The 15,382-nt window shown below is 37.0% G+C and overlaps 9 protein-coding genes and 2 non-coding genes across 11 annotated transcripts; 6 read left to right on the plus strand and 5 right to left on the minus strand.

Moving 5' to 3' along the window:
- Positions 1-411: 411 nt before the first annotated feature.
- Positions 412-2,232, plus strand: ral2 (Ras1-Scd pathway protein Ral2; the record flags this gene model as incomplete). The annotated part of the gene is made up of 1 exon (XM_056179801.1): positions 412-2,232. One exon carries the CDS (start codon positions 412-414, stop codon positions 2,230-2,232), a length of 1,821 nt encoding a protein of 606 aa, XP_056036076.1.
- On the minus strand, positions 2,218-2,897 carry med8 (mediator complex subunit Med8; the record flags this gene model as incomplete). The annotated part of the gene is made up of 2 exons (XM_056179802.1): positions 2,218-2,686; positions 2,770-2,897. The coding sequence occupies 2 exons, from the start codon at positions 2,895-2,897 to the stop codon at positions 2,218-2,220; spliced, it is 597 nt and encodes a 198-aa protein (XP_056036077.1).
- Positions 2,898-3,518: 621 nt separating this feature from the next.
- On the plus strand, positions 3,519-4,504 carry SOMG_01010 (EVE domain (PUA-related) protein; the record flags this gene model as incomplete). The annotated part of the gene is made up of 4 exons (XM_056179803.1): positions 3,519-3,765; positions 3,819-3,829; positions 3,982-4,006; positions 4,053-4,504. 4 exons carry the CDS (start codon positions 3,519-3,521, stop codon positions 4,502-4,504), a joined length of 735 nt encoding a protein of 244 aa, XP_056035713.1.
- Positions 4,505-4,599: 95 nt separating this feature from the next.
- On the minus strand, positions 4,600-6,254 carry rtc5 (V-type ATPase inhibitor and disassembly protein linked to MTOR; the record flags this gene model as incomplete). Its single annotated transcript, XM_056183890.1, has 3 exons — positions 4,600-5,944; positions 6,026-6,086; positions 6,131-6,254. The coding sequence occupies 3 exons, from the start codon at positions 6,252-6,254 to the stop codon at positions 4,600-4,602; spliced, it is 1,530 nt and encodes a 509-aa protein (XP_056036312.1).
- A 391-nt stretch (positions 6,255-6,645) lies between these two features.
- Positions 6,646-8,087, minus strand: mis17 (CENP-U-like protein Mis17; the record flags this gene model as incomplete). Its single annotated transcript, XM_056179804.1, has 3 exons — positions 6,646-6,852; positions 6,906-7,986; positions 8,029-8,087. 3 exons carry the CDS (start codon positions 8,085-8,087, stop codon positions 6,646-6,648), a joined length of 1,347 nt encoding a protein of 448 aa, XP_056035673.1.
- A 746-nt stretch (positions 8,088-8,833) lies between these two features.
- pmh1 (transcription factor TFIIK complex ubiquitin-protein ligase E3 subunit, Pmh1) lies at positions 8,834-10,096 on the plus strand (the record flags this gene model as incomplete). The annotated part of the gene is made up of 6 exons (XM_056179805.1): positions 8,834-8,864; positions 8,911-9,014; positions 9,088-9,227; positions 9,269-9,342; positions 9,396-9,876; positions 9,922-10,096. 6 exons carry the CDS (start codon positions 8,834-8,836, stop codon positions 10,094-10,096), a joined length of 1,005 nt encoding a protein of 334 aa, XP_056036425.1.
- A 127-nt stretch (positions 10,097-10,223) lies between these two features.
- On the minus strand, positions 10,224-10,988 carry rrp7 (rRNA processing protein Rrp7; the record flags this gene model as incomplete). Its single annotated transcript, XM_056179806.1, has 2 exons — positions 10,224-10,591; positions 10,640-10,988. 2 exons carry the CDS (start codon positions 10,986-10,988, stop codon positions 10,224-10,226), a joined length of 717 nt encoding a protein of 238 aa, XP_056036424.1.
- Positions 10,989-11,284: 296 nt separating this feature from the next.
- On the minus strand, positions 11,285-12,037 carry SOMG_01014 (uncharacterized protein; the record flags this gene model as incomplete). The annotated part of the gene is made up of 1 exon (XM_056179807.1): positions 11,285-12,037. The coding sequence occupies one exon, from the start codon at positions 12,035-12,037 to the stop codon at positions 11,285-11,287; it is 753 nt and encodes a 250-aa protein (XP_056036275.1).
- Positions 12,038-12,336: 299 nt separating this feature from the next.
- Positions 12,337-12,456, plus strand: SOMG_10029. The gene has a single exon (XR_008803562.1). It is a non-coding gene; the product is annotated as a 5S ribosomal RNA (ribosomal RNA).
- A 536-nt stretch (positions 12,457-12,992) lies between these two features.
- On the plus strand, positions 12,993-14,178 carry wtf10 (wtf meiotic driver; the record flags this gene model as incomplete). The annotated part of the gene is made up of 5 exons (XM_056179808.1): positions 12,993-13,101; positions 13,296-13,556; positions 13,603-13,845; positions 13,884-14,042; positions 14,099-14,178. The coding sequence occupies 5 exons, from the start codon at positions 12,993-12,995 to the stop codon at positions 14,176-14,178; spliced, it is 852 nt and encodes a 283-aa protein (XP_056035883.1).
- A 706-nt stretch (positions 14,179-14,884) lies between these two features.
- Positions 14,885-14,999, plus strand: SOMG_10030. The gene has a single exon (XR_008803563.1). It is a non-coding gene; the product is annotated as a 5S ribosomal RNA (ribosomal RNA).
- Positions 15,000-15,382: the final 383 nt, after the last annotated feature.

Here is a 15,382-nt window from a genome sequence, read left to right on the forward strand (position 1 = left end):
CACTCCGCAAGTATAAAGGTGAATTAGTGGAATGTGCGATTTCAATCTTACAAATATTGAATGAGAAACTAACACTTACAATATATTTGAACTTTACTATTACAAAAATAAAATTACCAAGAAGTTTGGTAACTGATTTACTGTCTTAATAGAAAGTTTTGTCTCTGATTTATGCATGCCCTGACTTCATATTTTTTCACAAAAAACGTTCATTTCTATATCAAACACATTTAAGGGAAGAACTATTTATTTAGTGATAAATCTTTATTTTTTAAAAAAATTGTACATTCTCTTTAATTTCGAAAAGCAATAACCGATGCACAAACTCAATTGCTATTGAAAGTACAGATCCAGAATCCATAGCTTTTGACCAAGGTTATTGCTAATTTCTTTTAAATATACCTATCTGAGATGCCTCATACAGCTTCAAATGCAACATTGAAAAATACGGTCAATGTATTTACTTCTTCACTTTTAACAAGTACAGGTCCCTTTCCAAAGCCGTCTATTGGAGAATCAATAGTACAAAATGGTAATCATGCTTATTTATATGGCGGTCGTGACGCTGAAGATGGTACCCCCATGAACGATTTGTACTTCGTGGATTTGGAAACCGGCTCCTGGAAACTGGTTGAAAATCAAGGACCTATAAAGCCTACTTTTCGATATTTCCATTCTGGGATTTTTTGGAATAACAATCTTGTCTTCTTCGGCGGAATTGGGTTTGACGAAGAGAATAATTCATTATGCAGTTTAAATTCGACCGAGATTTTTGATCTAGAAACCAAAACTTGGAGAGTTGTTCCACCCGAAGCAAGTAATTTTGCAAATACGGCTGACGCCGAAACGTTTACATGTGAACCTTTACCAAGGTATGGCCATTTGTACTGTGTTTTAGGAGATTATATGATTGTGTACTGTGGACAAGATCTCTCAAATAATTATATTGAACAAATCAATGCATTTGATTTGAGAACTGAGAAATGGGTTCATCGTTCTCCACTTGCATATCACTGTGGTGTTTATAGGTCAAACTGTATATCATTAGATCGCGAAAGTGAATTCTTTCGATTTTGTACTTCTGAAGACGCTACTGAGCGACAGGACCAATTTGTTGGTTCGCTTTTATTTTATCTCAATTCAAATTTTGTTGACGTAAAACGTGAACTTATTTTATTAAAGCTGTACAAAGTGTCTGATGCTGAAAGAAACAAAGAGGGAATAGATGAACGTGAAGGATATCACCCTGGTCTGTATTTTGAAGAAGAAAACGTAACTGAAAAATTTGTAGGCACGTCCATGCCTCCGGGACTTCGATTTCCACGCGTCTACATGGTTGGGGACAATTTAGTTCTTTCGGGAATATATCTCACTAGCTCTCGCCAGGCATTTGTCTTGTGGGTATATTCGCTGGACCGTGAAAACTGGATTCAATTAGATACCTTAGGTCTTTTAAATCACGGCTCATGGTTCAAATGCTTATGCATGCCTCAAAACAATCAGCTTGTTATTTTTGGGAACCAGACGAGACGGCTTATACAAGACTATAATATCCGGCAGTCAAACTATGATAATGTAGTTTATATTGAGCTTGAAGCATACGGTGTATATAGAAGACCGAAAATTCCACATTATTCGGAAAGAAGCGAAAAATTAGGGAAGCTGCTATTGACTGGAGTAAGTGATATGGAAATTCTAACTCTTGATCGAAACCATATACCTTGTCTTTCCAAAATTCTGTATAAACGGTGGCCAAAATTTCAGAGATTGTTAGATCAAACTGCCGAAAATAATCAGGATGCCTTTCGAATGAGTCTTTCTGAACACGGGCCTCAAGTGGCGGAGCTACCTTTTACACCTATAAACAGTACTGGAAGCCGAATGCTGTATATGCCTTACAGCTTTGAAACGTGCACTGCTTTTCTGTATTACTTGTATTGCGGAAAAATAAACGAATCCTACTTGTCAACGAAAACATTATGTAATTTATTAATTCTTGCCAAACACGATGAAGGAATGGAGACGTTTTTCCAATATATCGTACACCTTTTGCATAAAACGCTGAATCAAAATAACGTAAAAACTATCTATGAGATAGCCGTTTTGACAGGGGCCAAAGGACTTCAGCTTCGAGCATTAAGGAGGATCGCACGCATTGAACAAAATGGTGTTGCAATATCAAATCCTTCATTTTTGCCCAACTTGGAAAACCATGAACTACCCTCGTCCTGATTTCATAAATCCTAATATCTTTGTTAATGTTTGTTGAGCGCTCTGCTCTTCAAATGCTCTCTCTTTTTCTAATTCTTTTTGGTTAATTATTTCGCCTTGCAGCTCTTCCTGTCGGGTTACATATCCGGTCCAATTATTTTGTTCACGCTCTTGCATTAACAAATCTCTTGCTTCTTCCCATAATGTGTCTTGAGGAAGAGGCTGTTTTTGGTTCTTAGACTTCAGAGACGGATCATTTTCATACTCCTCTAGGGTTGTGGTCTCCCATTCTTCAACGACTGGAAGAGGACGAGTTCGCAGCAAAGTTGTAAGAAGCGGTTCTTGCTCGCGGACAGGAAATTCCTCAGAAGGGAAAATATTTGTAGTTCGTAAGCTTTGAAAATGGATAGCTAGAGTATTGCTTAAAGAATGGATTTGAGATAATAGAATATTAAAATTCTTATGAATCGTTGGCCTATTTCATTTATCAGATTAGTAGGAAACTTTCAATTATATCAATCAATCATAATGAAGCTTTCTCTTCCAATGTAAACTTACCACGGAGCGAGCTGTTCCGTTTGGTGCAAAATTGCTAGGAAATGACTCAGAGAATGGACGATCTGGGTAGTTCTTTGTCGAATCCCTTCTAAAGACTCAACAGCTTTTTCAGACGAAATAATATCCATTGGAAAAACTCAAGTTTACCTTTCAAGGCTTATACAGACGAATGAATTCTTTTCAACGCGAGATTGACAACGAATTGCAAGCCGAACAGTCAAAACTATTACCAAAAATAGCAGAAAATTTTCTTCCTTTTTCAAGGATCGATACCAATGCTAAGGAATCTCCCGTTCACAAGTCAGAAAATACACTTTCCTTTATAACTCAGAAAAGCGATTTCCTGTTCTTGACTCAGTTCTACCAAACAATATGAATTATATCACTTTGGTGCGTTATAACGAATAACAAATTTACTTTTCATTACGATAGTAAACAATGATGGAATCCTGTTGGAAACCTTTGTATTTTCAATATTATATAGCAAATATGAAGTGAGAATTCATGTTAAGGTGAATTCTAAACATATAGCTGGAAAAAGAAACCGATATTTGATGACTATACTGACTCAAAGGACAAATCTCGTTTATGAGACCTCAACCATCGCATTATGGTATTCTTGACAAGAAACTTACCGAACGACATTCAAACCATTTCACTTATCAAAAAATTGAATTCCCTTTTATTCCCTATTCTAATCTCTAGGTAGTTTCACGAACTTTTATTGCTAGCTGAAGTCGCATACCAAAATGGCAGACACGGAAGAAAGTGGTCGAAAATATTGGTTGATGAAAGCTGAAGGCGAGCCTCGTATTGTTAAAGGGATTAATGTTGCTTTCACGTTTGAGATGCTGGAGAATATTACTAATGAAGGAAAGATGGAGTCTTGGAGCGGTGTCAGAAACTATGAGGCTCGTAATATGATTCGAGATCAGATGTCAGTAGGCGATTATGCGTTTCTTTATTGTTCAAATTGTAAATTCCCTCATATTCGAGGTAAGTGAATGATTTCGTCTTCGTCGCTAGAATACTAACAAAAACTTCAACAGGTGTAATGGAGGTAACTCACTTTTCAACATTAATGGATTTGGAAAGATTTGTGCATTTTCCTTCTTTGCAGAAGTTTATGAAATCTCTAAAGTCTTTGCAATGTTTACCCATCCATTGAAAAATTTGGCATCCAATACATTTACTAACACAGTTATTGTTTAGATTTGCTCAAATCCTCATCCCGATGGTAAGTACTAACCGCTTAGCTGAAAGGTGTTTTAACAAAAATGAAGATTCTTGCTGGGACCCGAATGATCCCTATTATGATCCGAAATCAACAAAGGAAAAGCCCAGGTGGTATTCAGTAGGCGTACAATCGCGATATCCTTTGAAAAGGTCTGTAACTCTTAGAGAACTAAAATTGCATTTGAACGGAAAGCTCTCACAAATGTCAATGCTTAATCGGGCACGGCTTAGTATTTCAAAGGTTCGTCAAGAAGAATGGGATTTCATACATCAACTTGCTGAATTGCCCGAACCCGGTGAAGTACAAGAAGCAAGAGAGAAGGAAGATCAAAAGGAAAGGAAGAAGAGAGACCGACGGGTAGAGGACGATGGGAAGGAGGACAGCAAGCAGAAGAAAAGCAAAAGCCCCTATAACGCTGCAGCGGGAGACGACGATACCTCATTGAACACTATTAAACAAAGTAGAATCAAAGAATGCAATATAAAAACAAGCATATGATTTTACTAGTATCTGCGAGCAAATTATCAAAATTGAAACTACTTTTTTGTCTGTTGATTGTCATTTTATTTAAGACATTCCATTCCTGTCAGAGCTCATTTTCCAAGCTTGATGGTATTTTCCAGATCACACGACTTTTTGATTCCGATTACTTCAAGATTATGAATTAAGAACCTTTCTTCAAACAGCGCTCCCGATAATTGCTTTCCTTCTTCAAATGCCCCATGCCCAGCGTGTCTAAAAAATCCGTACTCTAGACTGTCATCGATGAGCATGTTTACTCCAGGACTTTCCACTAGCAAATCGTTCGTGACATGGTTCCGCCTTAGTCCAAAGCAGATGCCTAAAGTTTTATCGAATATACAGAAACTGGATTCCTTTCTTGTAGCACGAAACACTTGATGTCTTGGCCGAAGCTGAAAAAGAAAGGAATTTGAGTTACCGAAAAACTCAGATTGAGACTGTTTCCACGGAGTTGTTATGTACGCACCAAGAACAACTGGGGATTCTTCTACAGGTTCATGATTTTCAAATAAGTCCAGTATTTCCGTGCATTGATGAGAATCATTTGAATACTTTTTAGGGTATTTATTTTCAAATGCCAATTGCCGAGAATTTCTTTTCTTCTCGGAAATCCTATGACCCTTAAACAGCAGGATAGTAGGTTCATTAAAATTTAATACGCGACGTTCAATTGCGGACATTGAGTAGCCATGATTATTAGAGTTAAAAAGACTAATCAAGTTTTTGTAATTGAACGAGGAATTGGGAATACATAAGCGCAATTGGGCATAAAGAAGAGGGTCTAAGACAGAGAAGGAGTTGAAACATAATTCATCAATTTGAGCCGGTTGAGCATGCGGTTGGGAATAAAGGATATAGTCAAATAGACATCCTAGATGATTGAGTAAGAACGGATTTTCGTCTAAAAAAGTCATAAAGTCATCGAAAAGCAAAAGCGGCGTGGACCCGTCTTTCTTCATCCCACAGATCAGAATATCAGCAACGTTTTCTGCTTTCTTGTAATATGGAATAGAAAATCTGTTTATATGGTTACCAATGGATTCCCCCGGCTGAAGATCGACTATACACAAAGCAAGTATACAGATTCGATGGAAGTTAGTAATTCGCATACGAGGAAAATGCTTGGCATCAGGCGTCTTTTTCCCCACATTTCGAACTGTCTTTCGATCGTAAGTTTCATTGAGTATACCCTTGTTTTCTTGAGGAATCGAGTCGCACCAACTTTGGAAAATGAGTGAATATCTTTTGTCCTCACTCCATACATTCCGATGTCTTTCCGTAATGCAAGCTATAAACCTTGCAAGAGCTGAAAATGTTAAGCAATCACGATTTCGATTATGAGAGCCAAAATAACAGGCTGCTCGATAAAAAAAAGAAGAAAGCTGCAAGGTATCAGGGATTCCAAAAAAGGTAATGCTAAAGAACGAGCGTCAGTAACTGAACAGAAAAAAAAGAGTAATAGAGTAAATTGATCATTCTTTTCACTCTTGAGCTTACAAGGCATCTTCCGTCCAGACTTTCTCCCCATTTTCAAAACTTGCGAGGGCATTGAAGTTTTCTAACTATATTAGAGTCCCCAATTGCTAATTGCAAGGCTCATACCTTTTAAATTATAACGTTCTAGAGGATTGAAGTTTTTTAAAAGAGAAGAAGTTTCCTGTATGTATGGTTTCAAAAGCTTAGGAGAAACCTCCGTACTTCCTAGTAAAGCTTTGAGGTTTTTCATGTTTCTACCATCATTCCTCTTCACAAATGTAAGAAATTGGATTGTATTGAAAGTAGTGTTTTAGGGAAAATCACTTTATGCATATAAATCATGATGTAAGGGAGTTTAGGTTCAATTAAGCGCAAGTAAATAATCACGAAAAAGTAAACACTCATGCATGAAGAGTTTACTTTTGGATTCGAAAAGACTCATAAACATACAAACTGAACAAAAAAAATAAAATTAAATATTAACGATAGTAATGTACAAATGCTTTCTCTATACTCAAAAACAATAAACAACAGACAGAACCATGATATAACAACGAATAAAAAATAAAAGGAACGTTCCCTGACCGTTATTGAGAAAAATACACAAAGGACGAAGTGTTCGGAGAGGTTGGAAATCAGCTTTAAATCGAAAGCCCTCGAAATACAGTATCGAGCAACTGTTTAAACTCCTGTAATTGCTCGTAGATGCCCCTTTCACCACATAGGGCGTTCGAAAACTCGTTCAATGAGTAAATCTCTGCATCCTCAGAGGAATCGATATCATCAGTATCTAGCAATCGCTTGAGGGATTCACATTCTATTAAGAATTCATCCAAATTCTCTAATTTCTAATCGGATTAGTAAAGTAAGCGCAATAAATATACAAGAAGAATGTTCGTACTTGGGAAGTATCAGAGGTTTCTCGATAACTTAATCGCAAATTCTTCTTTTTATTCTGAAGAGCAAGTCTTTCCTGTCGAACGTTGGACAGCTCCTGTTGTAAAGCAAATTTTTCTTTCGCTGCCTTTCTAGAAGCTGAATATAGAGCTTGGTTTACGTCCAACAAATCAATGAATTCCAAAAGCCTTACGGAGACATGCTCACCAAAAGCATTTTTCACCTTCAAAAGATATGGATCTCCTGGTTCAATCTCTGCAAGCAGTTCCTGAAATAGCTGTTGTATTACGTCAAAACTATTCAGTTTCTTTTTCCCATTCGCGTTCTTGGATAGTTTCGTCAGTTCAATGCTCACCAATTCATCCGTTCCTTGCGGTGGTGAGAGCTCCTTAAAAGCCGAAGTTGTTTTTATTGGTAAGTTAACAGGAGGCACATTTTTGGGTAAATCTTCTCTTCCTATGTCTTTATCATGGATATTATGAACGGAAGATGATATTGGGGAGGGGATACGTTCTTGAGGAGCCTCTGAACTCACGAAGGCTCTGATGCTTGAGTCTGCATGCACAGCTTCATAGTTTTGTTCAGATTGCTGTTGTTCTAATAAAAGGGATTTCTCGTTTTCCTGCTGGTTACTCGGTGATTTTTCATTGGGACGATAAGGCTGAATGAAGGGTTCATACAATTTCCGAGCAGCCTCTTGCTTGGAACGTTTTTTAGCACTCTCTGTCTTTGCATAAGGCTGTCGCTTGGTTGTAGCTATATCACTTTTTCTAGCGGACGTATTTGGAGTCTGATCTTTTCGAGGCCGTCCTCGTTTTTCTCGCTTTGACGAGGAAGCTGGTTCGGGACGTCCCTGAGGTTTTTTTGGAAGCAACGATGCTATATCTTGATGTGCTTGTTGGGAATCATCTACTCCATTCACTGCCTGGGTGTCACCAGTGGCTGCTCCATTCAATGTATTCTTATTTTTACCACCAGGAGAAGTGGAAGAGAGACTACGATGCTCAGAATTTGAAGGGGAGGAATTCATCTCTGTCAAAAGGTTTGGATCAATAGAAAACTCAACATCTTTAACTTTATACCGCCTAATAATCGTTAGCTTTTAGTACTATTCTTGAATATCATACTCAGCACCACGCATTCGCGCAGCTCTTCTCTGATTCACATCTTGAACATCTTCTCCCATGATTTGATTAAATTCAGCAAATTCAGGTACCCATTACCGTCGACAGGATAATGGTTGTTGACGACGTTTCTGACCAGCCTTCTCAACAAACAACCACAATTTTAACATCTGAGCATATAAATAACCCAAATAAAGGAAGTTTTACTGTTTGATATTATCGTAGTTTATATTTATCCATGTTTTGCAATTAGAGAGTAAAAGCGTAAATACGAATTAAGTAGTATACAAAATTCGGTCTAATTTAGCAATCGACATGTAACAAACGCGTTCTGAAACATCATCACTTATTACATAACAAGCTTTAATTTTTTATATCTTTGAGACATTAAGAGTGAAGGAACATGAAACTATGAAACAATTCAGGCCTACCATATAACCATCATTTCTCTAGGTAACCGTATACAAATAGAAACCCTTTTATTTCAATTAGTAGGTTTATGTTTCTTTCTAACCACGGTTTCGAGATTTATTTCCATCGTAGTTTGCGCTAAACACGCACAGCCTTTCATTTGCCTTCTCCTCCTCCGAGAGATTCCTACTTCAGTATTCTCCTGAGCTTCCATAAACTATTTACTTTACAATCCAACATATTGAACTTCTTGTTAGCTTCAAAAAGGAAGAACCAAAGTGAAAGTCGTTCAATTGTACATAGTACGCTACACAAAGAATAATTTGGATTTCTATGACTCGAGTCGCTCTTACTGACACTTATTTGATTTAAGTAATAGATTTTTGTTGCTTTAACAATGGAGGATTCGGATGTACCAAAGAAAAATGGTATGCTTTGAATACTACGATGCTGAATATACTAATACAGTTCTAGACGAAAAATGCCCGCTTTGTCGAGCTGATCGTTACTTAAATCCCAATATGAAATTGCTCATTAATCCAGAATGCTATCACAAAATGTGTGAATCTTGCGTCGATGTATGGTATAAGAGACGTTCGTGTTTAACACACGCAAACAATCAAGAATCGAGTTGCTAATTACGGGTCTTAGAGAATCTTTACCACTGGACCAGCTGCTTGTCCGACTCCAGGATGCGGCAAAATCCTTCGAAAAGCCAAGTTTCGTGAACAGACCTTTGAAGATGCACAAATAGAACGGGAAATTGACGTTCGCCGGAGGATTGCTAAAATGTATATAATTATGTCTTGAACTTATCTAACGATGACTCTAGCTTTAATAAGGGTCAGCAAGACTTTGAGTCCTTACAAGAATACAATGACTATTTGGAAGAAGTTGAGAATTTGAGTATGTTACCAAAAGGTCTGCAGTCTTTTATTTTATGCTAATTTTGTGCATAGCTTTCAACTTAATTTATCAAGTCGATGTCGAAGAAACCGAAAAAAGGGTCCAACAATACGAAAAACAAAACCGCGAGTCAATTGCACTTAACTCCGCACGAGCTGCAGCTGAATCTCGGTTGTTTGCTCAAAATGAAATTCTACTAAAGAAACAAAAACAAGAAGCTAGAGATGCTGTTGTTAGAGAACATGAGTTAGAACGAGAACGGCGAGAACAGGTTGAACAGCAAATCATCCATGACTTGGCTACGTCTGGTAAAGATCCAAATAAAATTGTGAAACTTACAGAGACGCTCAAAAAGCATCGGGAAAAAAAAGATTCTCCACAGCTCGATCCTTCACGATCTTCTGCTTTGTATCCCGGTCTTCAAAACTTGGCCTTACGAAGGCTTAAAGAAGAGCAGATGCCTTTCAGCCCGCTTGCGGGTGAACGAAACACAAGCAAATATTATGATTATTCTATTGAGAACTATAACGACCCGTATGTATTTCTGTTATCGAAAATCTTTGTGCTAATCATTTCTAGCTTTATGGATAAAATAACCAAGGAACCAAACCGGTCAATTGGTTTTAGAGTGGAAGATTGTCATCTTCGTTGTTTATACGAAGCGTTTAGTGGTCTTGATTTCGATCTTACAGAAATTAATCCCCCAACCAAAACCGACTCGAATGTTCAGGCAGCCACGATGAGTACTTCATAACCATTTTTGTGTAAATAATACATTATAACTTTCTATAGTCTTTATTTTGCAACCACAAAGGATTTTTCCTTAAAACCAAAGACCAAATTTTATTCATACACAAAACCGTTAACCTAGAGCTTGTTCCTTAATAAGGATTAAAACGTCGATTAACTTTAAGTTGTTCAATTCGTTGCTTATCCAATTCAAATTTGTGAGCCAAGCCTTGCAACTTCTTCTTTTTCTCGTTTCGTAATTGGAAACGGTAAAAGTCCTTGTGAATTCCTGTCTCTTTCTTCTTTTGTAAAAGCCTTTCAGCTTCTTCAGGATTACCAACCGATTGATGGGTACCTCGAACAACAGGGATAAAACCATCTTCGTCGGGTTGATTTCTCAACTTACGAAGACGATTCTTCTCTGTTATTTCTTGGTTTGTTAATCTCTTCATATACCCCTCAACACTTTCTTCCAAGACTTGAGCGTTGGGAAATTGTCGATCATATTTTTCTAAATAACCTATCATCAAAAAGTTAGCACATGCCAAACGATCCACTTAATCCTTACGTTTTAGCCCTGATGATTGTGAGTAAACCCAAGGAATAGTTGTTGAGCTCTTTGAAGCTGCTTTTAACACATGTTTTACTTCAGCTTTTTCCAACAATTTCACGCGTAAATTTGTTCCTGCCTTTAATAGTCCTTGAATTGAAGGGTATACAGAGACAAGTCGTCCTCCTAATTTCGACATGGCATTTCGTAAAACTTTTTCAGTGGTAGTAACTGGAACGTTTACTAAATAAACAGATTTTTCTTCAGGATCTTCGCTGTCTGCTCTTAAAAAAATATTTTGAGCTTTTTCTGAATCATTTAGAGTAATTTTGAGCTTGATGAAGCCCTTTTCTTTCAATTTGTCCATAATTGGTGTAAAGGAAGGTGAGAGCGAAAACTATATGAGAAGTGGAATTATAGCGATGTATATGTAAGTATTATTATAGTGTTAAATGAAAATACTCATCAATTTTTAAAAATTTTGTATATTTTTAAAACTTGAAATTCCTTATTGAGCAATTCTTTCCTTGGGTTACTTTCTGTCCTTGACAATGAAACAGCCCTTAACCAAGGTATAGGAGTAACGTGAAGCAATATAATAAAGTAATAAAATGCAGATTATAAAATCAAGCTACAGACCGAAGTGCGGAGAAGCTTTTTAGATTAAAGCGTAGGCGATTCCCTTCGCTTGCCCTCTTTCATAAATAACTTTCCAAACGTTTGTAGCTTCCTTAATTCAGTTTTAGAAGTTTTTTTATCAAATTTATCTCTTGCAAAGTTTTCCTTCAGAGGCAGTTCGTCGCTGACACTGTCTCCATCAAACTGTGGCTCTTCAGAATTAGTTTTGCATTCTCTGGCAGACGAAGAAAAAGTTGAAGAATCCCTAGAATCTTTTGTAACCATTGGTTCATTAGAATCATCGAAAATGTTTATATCATTCAAAGGAGAAGTCTGGGGTTGAACATCAGTTATTTTAGTACCTAGATTTGTGGTAGAACCCATAAACTGGTGCTGGGAAATATCAAACGGGTTTCTTATAGGAGTTGTAAATGCCTCTTTGGTATGTATGCTATCAAAGCTGCTATTCTTTTCCTCTTTTACATTAATTGCTTTTGAAGGACTCATGGGATCATCATTATTCTTAGCCAATGTGGGCCGCTTTGTCTGTTTCTCTAAGTTGTTGTAAATTCGTTTGTTCTTGGCTTTCTTTTCTGAGCCTAGATTTGATTCCTCATTTTGTTGATTGATAGTAGAAGGAGTTAATGCATGTTCTGGCTCGTAAGTTACAATCGTTTTTTGTTTTATGACTTCAGAGGCATCCTTTATAAGCTTTGATTTAGGCAAGGATCGAAACACTTGCTCAAATTTGGAGTCCACAAACTGATGTACGTAAGGATCTTTGGTAGAAATGGGCATAAACAAAAATTTTGAAATCAAAGATTTCCGTTGAGATGAAACTAAAGTATTATCTCTAGATCAAAGCCAAGCTTTTAATAAAGTTAGCAATACGAGTTTTCAATGACACAGCTACAACCGAATACAGGGTTTTTAGTAATCCACTGAGGTCGTTCGATGGGGGTAAAAGGACGAGTTTGAGAAAGGGAATTATACAAAGGAACTTTTGTTTGAAAAGCACGAAGGTGGTAAGCAAAGAATAAAAGAGATTGCACTTTTAATGACTTATAAATGTATATAAGCCGTACGTCGAAACGTCTACGGCCACACCTAGGCGAAAACACCAGTTCCCGTCGGATCACTGCAGTTAAGCGTCTGAGAGTCTCCTTAGTTCAATACTGTGGTTGGAGACAACATGAAAATCCGGGATGCTATAGGCTTTTTGCAATTCTTGTTCTTTTGTATGCAAGCATCCTGAAGAGTAATGAAAAGACCGGCGGACATCATGACAAAAAATGCTTTACTTTCCAACATAAAGATATGCATTTCCAATCCCTTGTTAATTATCATTCAAAGAAACAGCATGGTTGTTTTGCCAAATGTTCCTTTGTTTACTTTTTGTAATAAACGACGACTCTTTTGAATTATACTATTACGAAAAGTTGCAATGAAAAACCAACGTTGAATAATCGTAACGAGGACTGTGACCAGTCAGTGACATAATGTCGCTGCTTTTATGAATTAAGACATGCGAAAAGCCATTACCAAGATTTTTTCAAAGTCGTATCTTTGGTTTTAAGGGAACACTCGTGTTGCAAGATTAGCTTGCTTTTTAAGCAAGGTCCAATTCCTTTTTCTGACAGAATTGTGAAGAGCGGAACCAGTTCCTACGGACTTTTCTCGGCGATTCAAAAGTTGATTTCGTTTAGAGGGTAAATATCGGTGCTATTTTTTGGTTTGAATTGCCATTGTAAATATGAAAAACAAATATACTCCTATTTCAGATTCTGATGACTCTTCCAAAACGCTCAATGATGAAAAGTCAGATACGCATTCTGCAGATGGTACGCCTCCTCCGTATTCAGGTAAGATTAGTTGAAATAGAAAGGAAAGTTTGATTCTTTGTACCCTTGTTGGAACCGTTCATGATGGAAGAATCATGCTTGTTTATTTATTTGTTGGGCTTGAAATTAATAACCTTGTCGAGAACTGTCAGCAAACATAATAGACACCTCTATCCTTTTCACAAACAAAGAAATATTACTAATACATTCATTAGCTTCAAATAAATTTATTGATTTAGAAATGGCTGATGGATCCGCTCAAAATTCCGCCCAAGATACTGTTAATAATACTAGGTCGAGTTCGATGGATAAGTGGCAGATAATAATGTACTTGTTGTTTTTTACATCTTTTGTGTATATTATATTTTATGCTATTCTTCTTGTGTTATTTTTCACTTCCAAGGTTTCTGTGAATGCACAAGCCCTTTGGGGGCTTTCTGCTGGCTGTGCAGCATCCTTTGCATTGTTTCTGTTTGGTAAGTTAGCTATATCTTTTATTTTAAATGATCTAATAAGTATTAGCAATAACTCAAATGCCTAAAGAATGGTTCACGCAGGCCAAAAAAGGGCTCACGCAAGCTGGAAGATTAACCAAAAACGTATTGTCAGCTATGTGTATCTCAGTATTATGTGTGTGTTTTCTCGACGTCCTCGGTTTCACCGTGTATTATGCTGCAAAGAAGTTCACAGGATTTGAAAAGATAAACAATAATTTTTTCTATGCTGTTTGCTTTGTTAACTTTGTCTTGTTTCTTTATTTGACGAGTATGTCATACTCCCGTGAAATGTTCTAACTGTTCTAGTGAATGCAAATGCGCGTGAACGACTTAGATTAGTAGTCGTCGATATAGGAAACGGTATAGGAAACGGAATAAATGGCTTAGGAAACGGCATAAATGGCTTGGGAAACGGAATAAATGGCTTGGGACACGGCTTGGGAAATGCTGTGGATCATATGTTCGGTATGTACACTTGGTAAATGCTTCCTATCACAAGGCGTTATTAACCAATTCAAAAGGAACAAATCGAGGAGATGAAGCACCTCGTAACGAAGAAATTGAACTTCAACCTCTTGCTGAGCAAAGGGCTGAAGTTTGAGTTCTACCGAAGCCGCTTTCGTTCTTTACATTCGCTCCTTCTTTGGAAACATTGATGTCAATTGCAGTCTACCAAGTTCCTGTATTCGCTTCCACAAAAGCTTGGATCAGATGAAACCAGCAGACTTTGATTGCTTTTCTCATTTCTCTTTCATGAATCTTCTTATTCGTTTCACGGCATCGTTCTTTTTCTGCATGAATAGACACCCTTTTTAATGATTATTTAATTATTCTGAGGAAAATACCATCGTAATTAACTAGTTTTTTCCTCAACACTGTGTCGTGTCTTTCATTAATTGTAAGAACGAAACTGATTACCGCCAGAGGTAAAATTCGTTCACAGCATAGAAAGTATAAATCTTCAGATTGGAAGAATCGATTGATGTAGTTTAAAACATTGAATTACCGTTTACTTTGGGAGTCAAGTCGACGGACCTTGATTCAAGTAGTACCCAATTTATATTAAGTAACATTTTCAACCCATAAACTCATACACTCAATTGATGCTCCTGCGACCATTATGTGAATCAATAAAAAAGAGAAAACAGTGTTTTCAAATATTATTCTTATGATTCGAAAGCATTCACCATTTAGCCATGAAGAATACCAGATAGAACTGAGTTGAATTGGATCTTGTAGTTCATCAAGCCAAATAAAAGACTGGATCATTATTGTATAAATATCTTTACAGACCGTAACAAACGTCTACGGCCACACCTAGGCGAAAACACCAGTTCCCGTCCGATCACTGCAGTTAAGCGTCTGAGGGTCTCGTTAGTACTATGGTTGGAGACAACATGGGAATCCGGGATGCTGTAGGCTTTCTATTTTTTGATTTGTTCAACGTAGATTCGTGCTTGGAAATGCTTTTCTTAATTCCCTTCTTGTGAGACGTTACTCGACAAGTAACCGGGAACAAAAAAGGATTACGAATTGTGGATGTAATGAAATTACAAATTTTTGATAAAAAACTCAACAATAATATAGTATTTATGCATTTCAATTAGTAGCTGCAGTAAGTCTTCCGTTTTCGATTTCTACTCATTGCCTTTGAGATGAGAAGTTAAATGCATGTCTTTTAATTGCGGTCATCAATTCAAATTAATACAAGGTTGTTTCTTAGTTTCAAGCCATTTCCAACTGAAATTGAAATAGCCAAATAAAAAAGAATATAGATAATGGTTCATCAAAGCAATTCATAACCG

This window comes from Schizosaccharomyces osmophilus, chromosome 1, assembly GCF_027921745.1.
Source record: "Schizosaccharomyces osmophilus chromosome 1, complete sequence".
NCBI lineage: Eukaryota > Fungi > Ascomycota > Schizosaccharomycetes > Schizosaccharomycetales > Schizosaccharomycetaceae > Schizosaccharomyces > Schizosaccharomyces osmophilus.